This window comes from Eriocheir sinensis, chromosome 42, assembly GCF_024679095.1.
Source record: "Eriocheir sinensis breed Jianghai 21 chromosome 42, ASM2467909v1, whole genome shotgun sequence".
NCBI classification, from domain to species: domain Eukaryota; kingdom Metazoa; phylum Arthropoda; class Malacostraca; order Decapoda; family Varunidae; genus Eriocheir; species Eriocheir sinensis.
In genome coordinates, this window is record NC_066550.1 from 4,751,728 (window position 1) to 4,761,569 (window position 9,842).

The 9,842-nt window shown below is 46.1% G+C and overlaps 1 protein-coding gene across 1 annotated transcript in view; it reads right to left on the reverse strand.

Annotated features, from left to right (window-relative positions):
• The window catches only part of LOC127010200 (uncharacterized), a 63,793-nt gene extending 55,719 nt beyond the window's left edge, over positions 1–8,074 (reverse strand). Inside the window, exons 1-2 of the mRNA XM_050884078.1 lie at positions 7,942–8,074; positions 1,869–2,099 (exon numbers count right to left, since the gene is read on the reverse strand). Coding sequence (XP_050740035.1) covers positions 1,869–2,008 — 140 coding nt within the window. The 5' untranslated portion in view covers positions 2,009–2,099; positions 7,942–8,074. The remainder of the gene's footprint in view (positions 1–1,868; positions 2,100–7,941) is intronic.
• Between the last annotated feature and the right edge of the window lie 1,768 nt (positions 8,075–9,842).

Consider the following 9,842-nt stretch of genomic DNA (forward strand, 5'->3'; position numbering starts at 1 on the left):
TTGAAGCATCCATTAGTTAATAATTTGCCTTGTATTATATGTTAGGCCCTGAGTAAAAAATATAATGGTGGACACTTCATAACTGCCACCTACACTGAATCATTTAGACATGTAAAGCAAGTCTTCAAATAACTTGCTTTAGTTGACTCGTTGACTGTGGATTTCCTACAAGAAGATATCACCAAGTTACAGGAATGGAACAAAAAGTGGCTGCTACAATTCAATGAAGAAAAATGTAATCATGCATCTTGGAAGGGGATATCCAGCATACCAATACCACATGGGAAACACTCCACTATTCACCACAGAGGCAGAGAATGACCTGGAAGTGTATGTTACCAGGCTACCAATGAAAGCCAAATCCATGCCAATTGCAGTGGACGGGTTAGGCTCTTAGACCTGACATCTAAGTGTGCCATACAAAGTGTAATAAAAGTCTGGGGCAATTACTGAGTATTGGCAATTACCAAACAGTGGCAAACATCTGGGAATGGTGTGTTCAGAACATTTTCAGGTCATATCCTGGTAAACTGGATAATCTACTAATCCAGAGGGTTCATGCCTCCTTCAATCCAGATTAAAGGACTGTTACTGTACTAACTAACAGGCAGAATACACCCAGGAGATGTCACTCCACTCACTTGTTGCCTCCACTCCCAACGATCTCCCTGAGCAAGCTCCCATGAAACTGCCCTATCCATCCCAAGTCCCTCCTGGCAGGGTCGATGGACACACCCCCTTGGTCTCCTCCACTCAGGGTTGTCTTGTACAGCAACAATCCTATGAGTAAAATCAACATCCAGGAGGTATGCCATGTGCCAATATAGGACTAAACTGCTAACAGGCTTTGATTTAGTTTCATCATGTAGTCACTAGTTCAACAGACATTCTAGCAATACCCCATGATCACGAAAAGCCGCTTGGTAACAAAGGCATCGATATACCTCTCCAAGTCACTATGCAGTGCCCATATCTCAAAGCCATATAGTAAGACAGGGAGCACAAGCAACTCAATGATTTAAATTTTGGTCTATCTGAATATATATCAACAACCCCATATACTCAAGCTGAATAAGCCCATAACACCATGGGCTTCATCAATACATTGCGTGACTTTCTGTTAAGACACAAGGTATGTAAAACTTTTGATGCCTTGACATCTGCACCACATGCATGAGCAGACTGAACTGTCACCCAGCAGACATCCAAATGACAGGACCTTGGCTTTGGCCCCAGAGAGGGCAAGGATGGTGGAGGCTGCAGGCTCTTGATAAGATGAAGCACACCCAAGTTCTAAATTCTTTATTCAATAGAGAGCATACTCAAAGCATTTAATGGCAAGTTTTTGTTGCCTTTGCCAATTAGTAGTTTGGTTTATGTATGAATATAAATTTAATTGTCAAAAGCAAGTGAAATAGAGAAAAAAAAAAGGCTAACTTCTGAAGAGTTCCAGTCTTTTTATTTAGTACCATTAAAGCTTGCCCTCAAACTAGAGACTTTTTATCAGTGTCTTCTTATCACTAGACACGGGGGCCCACTGTATATGGAAAGCATTTAGGAGGGGAGAAAAAACTGGGAGACAATACAGAATAACTGGTTAACCCGTCCACTGCGATTGGCACCTATTCTGCTTTCACTGGTAGCCTGGTCACATATACTCCCTGGTCTTTCCCTGCCTTTGTAGTGGATAGAGGAGTGTTTCCCATGTGGTATTGGTATGCTGGATATCCCCACCCAAGGTGCATGACTTTACATTTTTCTTCACTGAATTGTAGCAGCCACTTTTTGTTCCACTCCTGTAGCTTGGTGATGTCTTTTGGTAGTAAATCTGCACTATGAAGTATACACTGAAGTGATTCTAAACTTACCATACATCAGTGACATCAACACTCAGGAGTTCTCTGTACTCCTTTCTGTTCTTTTTCTTGAACAAGTATTGGGAACTGGCAAAACTCCAGATGAGAGCCATCCTGGGGTTTTGTGGGTCAAGCAGTTTGTTCAGGTTCATTACTGCGGCTACTTAGGCGTCTGTGTGAGCAATGACCAGCCCAATAGGTCAAGCTGACTCTCTAGGTCCACTGCTCAGGCTGCTGGGGTGCCTGTAGGTAATGAACATACCATTGTAAAGTAAACCGTCTATATTATTCATGAACTAATGGGGAAGCACCAAGTATCAATATCCAAAAGTTTATTTCTGAAAGTAGCAAAGGGAGAAATTATAATTAAATAAGATATTGCTGACAAGAGTTATTTTTTATCAAACAGAATTGATTCTATAATTATTTATATTTATAAACAGGGACTTAGAAGCATGAAAAGCTCCTTTTTGGAGGATGTAGAGGTTATGAAGGCATAGACTTCACAATCTCTTGACGGGAAACGGGGCGCGGGGCCGATTCGCAGGGGGCCGATTTTCAAAAATTTAAAATTTAAATATTTTCAAAACCAAAGCAGCTAGCGACCTGAAACTAAAACAGGCACCTCCCTTAGGCATATATGAGTCTCCATGAGCAGCGGTATCAAAAAATTCAAAGTCGTTCCCTAATAAAATCCCGATTAATTGTTTTTTATATAAGTATAACAAAACTTAAAAAGGCTATAAAATCCTCAGATTTTACGCTAGATGCACAAACATCACCAAATGCAGAGATAATCACTTATATTTTCAGAATCAATAGCAATATTTAGCATATCTTATAAGTTTTTGCCCGAAATAGCTACTTATTTTTTTTTTATTTAGTGCAATTTTTTACGTAATTTTTAACATCTAATAAATCACTTAATTTTCACATTAGAAACTTAATACTTGAGGAAAGCATGCAGAAACATCTTAATTTTACTCAACAAAAGCAAAATATTCATTTTTCTATATACAATCACAACTTATTTTGGTTGAATTACGATGTCACTATTGCCGCATCGTCTTGCCCGGCTATCTGGCCCTCGTCCCTGAACAATCACTTTAGCCTTTTGGCCTATGACTTGTGGGCCCCGGTCAGTTTCCTGGACTTGTACACGTCCCTGTTCCTCGCCGTCTCCTTCCTGCCCTCCTCGATACTGCTCCTCTTCCTGCCGGTCGGCTGCTTCAAGGCCTTGTTCTTCCTCGCTTCTGAGGTCACGTCCTTGGAGAAATTAGCACCAAACAGTTGAAGAGGGACCTGCTGATGTCGGCAAGATGGTGTTGGCCAGGTTGTGCCCCTCCTGGCACCTGTACCCCTGCAAGGTCGGGTCTGAGGCCGCCAGGAACTCCAGGAGGTGCCTGAACCCGTCCCTGTGGCGCATGGCAAGGAGAGGAACCTCAACCTGCGCTCCTTCTTGTCCTCCCTGCACATCAGGGAGTCCCACAGCGACATCCCGAAGGACGCCATGTGGGCCATTGGGAGAGATGGCCGCGTCAGGACCGCCTGGCCCGTCTCCAGCTCTCCCCTGTCGACCAGCTCGACCAGGGCGTCGAACATCACAGAGGGCGGGTCGCCCTCTCGAGCTCCACGGTAATCTTCATCTCCTCCTGCTGGGCAAGCTCATGCTTGAAGCACTCGGCCACAGAGGAGTTGGCCTGGACCTTCCTTGCCAGGTCGCCGGCGGCGTTGCCGACCGCGGCGAGGAGCCACTCGTCCGTCGGCGGGTCCGGCTGGTCGCCGGCCAGCTCCCCGGCACGCGGGGCCACGATCACCTCGTCGTCCTCCTTCTCCTCTGCCTTGGCCCGGTCCAGGTCGGCCTGCACGTCCCCGGGAAGAACCCGACGAGCTTCAGCAAATGCAGGCGCTGGGCCAACCTGTTGCTCACCATGAAGTTCTGCACGCTCGTCCAGTTGTGGGGAAGGGTACAGAGACGATGAATAACTGTAGGTCCTTTACTTGGAGAGTAAACAGAGGCAGGACAGCGATAATCCTTTACAGAGGGGAAGTGCCCAGCTGACTGCGTGCCTAAGGCGAGTTAGGCGACGCGGGAACTGAGCTGAGTTGCCATGTAGGCACTAACTAAACGTACATTTCTTGTTTCCTAATACGTAAAACTGTGGACTTCACTATCCTACAGTTATCATTCATTTTACGTAAAGATTTCAACCTAAAGTTACGCAAATTTGCCATTTTTTACACAACGTTTTCAAAGTGCACGCATGGTGCTATTTTATATAAGTTACCTTGAATCCTCGACCAAATCACTCTAGAGACACTCCTGCCTGCTTGTATGCACTAAAACTTGAAGATTTCGTCCTGTTTCCACTTAAATTCGGAGTAAGAACGCAGAGTGTGTTTGAGTTGTCGCAGTGAAAGTCGCCATAACAATCGGCCCCTTACGCGAAGCCAGCGCGCCAAGACTGAAGAGATTTCCCGTCAACTAGTTGTGAAGTCTATGATGAAGGTTACAAAAATTTACATATGAAAATAAAACTCAGAGAAAAAAGTAAATTTACCAATTCAAACCACATGCCAAGTACAAGCCTGTGGCTTGCAACAGACAGCAACCATTACTTCTAGCAGCCTTCATCAGACTCTGATGAAATTTCTTATATTTAATGTTTTTAATCCTTGATGTGTACAGCATTGTGTGCTTAAAATTTATGCCTGTTCGTCCTGGTCAATGGAAACATTTAACATTTGAAACATTTATTTATAGCTACAGTTGTATATTAGTTTCCTTTATATGTACATATGGAGTGTTGTGTGCGGAAATTTTATGCATATTTCCCAAGCAATGTCATGCCATTCAGTGGGTAGTAGGTGGCCAGGTCTCCTACCCCATCTTAGGATGACTCAGAATGATTTTTAGGCTTACCGGTGTGTCTTTGGCCCTTTGTAGCAGCACAATGAGGCTCATGATGGAGGGGGAGGGGGAGTCAGAAGAAAACAGCGTGTGTGTCTAAATATTAATTTTCACCATAGCAGGCTGGTGAATTAATACATGGATGCTATCAGTTTAAGTAAGAAAACCTGCAAGTTTCATCCATTTTAACTCAATAGTTTTTGCACAAATTTTTTTTTTTCCCAAAAAACAATCTTTCGAGCTGTTTAGTGAATAATATTGAAATTTTCGCACTATGGCATTGTAACTGCGGCCTTTTACTTATTATTGTAAATGCTAAATCGACAATGTTTAACTTTTTTCACTGTCTGCAAAAAAAGTGGTTATTTTTTATTAATTTTCCCATTTTCCCATATGTTGCACATTGGAAAAATTTTCTGGCCATTCCTCTATCCCGACAAATCTTCCAAATTTTGATTTCTTGAACAGTTATGTCAATATTATCGCCCAACGGGCAATACATAATTTGGGTTTTGAGAAAAACGGCTTTTAATGCTGAGAAGTGTTTTTTCGTGCATACTGGGCATGTAATGAGGACATGGAGATGCCATAATGCATTATTAGCTATCACCATTTGTCAATATTTACTGTACTTAATTGGAATTGCATCTGGTCCCCTTCTGCGAGTCCCTAATACTAAAATATCTTGGGGACTCCCAGAATATTATCACGCACAGGTGGGGTGTCAGGAGGTGCCACCTCCCTCTTTGTTGCCAAGTTTTTGCACTAAAATCTCCCTGGCTTTTAAGTCCTTGTAAAGTCCTCTTGGATGCTTCGAAGCCTCACTGTGAGGGAGGGAGGGTGAGACGGTCTGTGGTGTTGCCGAATATTACAACTGTTGTTTTATATGTGATAGAAAAACTAAATAGAACACAACACATCTGAAGTGAACAACATCTATTGAGACTTCTATCAGTATCGAGAGAGCGGCTCCCCCGATACACTACTATATGCACAATTTTTTAAGCATTCATAATGGCCGTATGCCATTGTAACTTTCGCCAGTGTGACCCCAAAACATGATTTTTCCTAAGCGTCCACTCCCCTCAAAGCGGTGTTACACTGGGCCTTTTTCCTCCAACCGTGTTATGTACGGGCAACCGGCAACTCCAACTTTCCCGGGTGTTCATCACACACAGCAAAGGTCGGTTGCCCATTATCCACAACGTAAATAAACCAGCCGCCCTGTACCCATAAGGCCCCAATTGCTAAAGTAATGCTGGCATCACACATCTGCGATTTTACCTCTGCAACTTACTGCGACACCAAACATGTGAAAAAAGTGGTGAAATCACAATCTACTACATTCTCATTGCAACAATCATAACAGGAATTGCAGAGAGTCTTTCCAAAGCATAGCAGTGTTGCCATATATCACAGGTGATTGCGCGATGTGGCCAATGTTGCGATTTTTTTTGGAATGTTCAAAACAGATCGCAACTGCCTCTGCGATTCCCATATCGCTCGACTCATCACAGCATGATCACAGTGAAAGCGCAGCACACTGCGACTCGGCAACGATATCGTTGCAATGATTTCTTTGGCCTGCAACAAATCGTTACCAAATCTAGCAACTTTCTCATCGTAAGATGTGGCAACGAGGTATCACAGCAGCATCTCCTATGAATAAGCTGGGTGAGCAACGCTCCCTCACTTAGACTCCAAACTGTCGTGTTTTGGTGACGACTGTCTCTCAGCTGCCACTCGCTGTGCCAACCACCGCTTCCGCCCAGTGTGCCACACAACGTCTTGTCCCCTTCAAGACACCCACATACATCATGCCAAAGGAAAGAAAGGACAGCACCCCCCCCCCCCAACCCCCAGAAGACCAAGAAGACCAAAGTCTCTCCACCAGCCCCCACACCTGCCAATCCACCAAGCCCCAAACCACCACCATCATTGTCAACATCGTTTAACACACCCTCAACACCTGTCGATAAAGTCAATGAGGCTCATGATGTTGCCATTGCTACTGCAGGGGTAGATTGGTGTACAGGCAGGTGGGCCCAACCCTCATTTTTATCCTTGTGGGAACACCCAGCAGGTGGTCACGATTAATTGCAGTACATCGTTGCGAAGTCGAACAGGAAACGAGAGCCAGTCGAGCAGCAGTCGAGCAGCATTCTTTATCCATTGCAATAATCATGCGTACGTCACAGGTGCTCACAATATGCTGACGATGAATCCCTGCATGAGTTTGCGATAATTGCAGTAAGCTGCGATATGCACTCGATCTTTCCTCGCTTCGCCGAGATTGAGCACACGTCGTAATGGATTGTGAGATCTGTCTTGTCACAACAAATCACGCTTCTCGGGTGACGACCAAGCTGAGACTCAAACATCTTCGGTACGTATAGCAGTAAGTCACAGAGGCAAAATCGCAGATGTGTGATCCCAGCATAAAGGTAAAGGGTGAAGGAAGAGGGAGGAAGAGAAGAGAGAAGAGGTAAAGGGTGAAGGAAGAGGGAGGAAGAGAGAAGAGGTAAAGGGTGAAAGAAGAGGGAGGAAGAGAAGAGTGAAGAGGTAAAGGGTGAAGGAAGAGGGAGGAAGAGAGAAGAGGTAAAGGGTGAAGGAAGAGGGAGGAAGAGGAGAGAGAAGAGGTAAAGGGTGAAGGAAGAGGGAGGAAGAGAAGAGAGAAGAGGTAAAGGGTGAAGGAAGAGGGAGGAAGAGAAGAGAGAAAAGGTAAAGGGCGAAGGAAGAGTAAAAAAAAAAAAAAAAAAAACGCTACTCGCCGCTCCCATAATAGATAACAGTAATGAGTTGATAAAGGAGGTCAAAAAAGAAGTAAAAAACAGTCGAAGAGGTCAAGAGGTCAAAGAGGGGTTAAAGAAGTCAAAAGAGGTCAGAGGTAAAAGAGGTCGAGGTCAAAGAGGGGTTAAAGAAGTCAAGAGAGGTCAGAGGTAAGAGGTGAAGAGGTCAAAGAGGTCATGAGGTCAGAGAGAACAAGAGGTCAAAATAAGCCCGCTACTCGCCGCTCATAACAAATAACAGTAAAGAGTAGCCAAGGGAGGTCAATTTCGGGTGGTTAGTTAACATGGCACATGGAACATCAACACACACTCCTCCCCTCAGCATGAAGGCAGCGTCGAATAGGAAGTCTAGGGTTGGTCTGGTAAATAAGGACACGCTACTCACACTACTACTGGAGTTGGGGTAGCAGGAAGCCCAAAGCACGGCGTGGGTGTGAAAAATAGTGTCGTGAAGCCGCTGGGCCGCTGTCAAGGTCCGCCACGCTGCCTGGGACGCCGGTGCTGCGAGAAATACCTCCTTGCAGAAATAAGTCGCGCTGATGTCCACTACACATGCGCACTGGGGATTACGTGAAATAAATGAAAAAAAAATGAAAAGGAAACGAAATTATATGTGCTTTTCTTAAACTTATTCTCTTCTTTTTTGCCATTCGATCCGTTATTTTTCCCCCAAAGAGAGAGAGAGAGAGAGAGAGAGAGAGAGAGAGAGAGAGAGAGAGAGAGAGAGAGAGAGAGAGAGAGAGAGAACTATAGAGAAAAAGAATGAGAGCAAGAGGAAGAGGAAATCATCTTAATTTGCCTGGTTTTATACTAATTTTGTCCACCTGTGATCTTTGTAACGGTTGATAATGCCCGCAAGAATACAACACAAGACCAACAAGCGCAAGAGTTGAGTGAACGTCATCATGAGGGTAATTCTTTCTTCAATCTGCCCTTTCCGCTTGTTGTAAAGCCTTCTCTTGATTAAAAGTGTTTCTCTGATCTTTAATCCGTGTATTAAAACTGAAAGAAGTCAAATAAACGATAGTGGTGAGTGAATAAAGAAAACTAAGCAAACTGATCCTCGCTCTGCGAGCTATTTTGCGGCTGCGAGCTGATTCTTACAACGCCGCGAGTCCGCCCGCCAAGGTGCTGCAGCAGCGTGCCAGCAGATTATCGTATTGTTACGCCACCCCCCCTACCACACACCATACACGGGCAGGCAGGTGGCGTGATCCCCAGAACAGCCACACGGGCACCAGTCACTCACAGCGGCCCACACAGAACACCGAGGGGAGGAGGGGACGAGGCAGGGCACAAAGGATACACGTTCAACACTAAGTTCTAGTTTAATGACAGGTTCCTCACACAGTACAGCAACTTTCAAGGGCACAGAACAGTTAATCAGGCACAGTACAGGGGCACGGCAGACACGCACACACGGATGCACACAGCTCGCGAGCAGAGCAGCTCAACACTCCCTAAGCCCAGACACGCGTCCTCTCAACTACAACTCCTCAGCCACCCTTGCTCCCCCACTGCTCGACTCAGCACTTCCTGCCCGGCGGCCCGGCGGCCCCGGGCCCCCTCCTGTCTCTCTTGTCCCAACAAGTAGAGTTGCACCATGCTGAGCTAACATTGCATCATGCTACAATTTCATCACATTACACATACAATCATTCACATACAGCACATTCGTAACACTATCTCCTCCTTCAAAAGGCAGTCGACCCGGCTGCCCCAACATTCAACAAACAAAACACATGAAATAAATCAAACTAATCAGTCCCCTGGGACATCACTAAAGTCTCTTAACCATCCCGGCCGACGCCTCTCTCGCCGAGGGCGCCGCTGGGATGCGGGCGGCGGTAGGCAGGCGGTGGCACCCAGAGCGGCGTCGTCGGCCCCAGGTACTTGCTCAGGGTCGTCACTGACATCTGCCGCTTCGCCCGCACCGCCCATGTTCTCGTTCGCCCCTTGGTCGACCTCTGACACGTCCTCGTCGCTGCTGCTGGGGCTTACGTCCTCTCCTGCGCCGGTCGTATGTCTCCTTCATGGCCTGGCCTGCCACCTTGAGCTTGCCCCGTACGCGTCGGTGCACCTCAGCCAGGCTTTCCTGCAGTGCCGCTGCGAAGCCAGAGGTGACGGTGGGCAAGCTCACGTCGGGAGGCCGCCCCGTGGCCAAATCCACCGGTAGCCTGAGCTCCCGGCCGAACACTGAACACAGAAAAATACATGCAATACACATAAATCAGTCTGTCCTCCACAGTCTCTTCTCGCGCCCCCAAGGGGCTCCGCCTGTCAGCC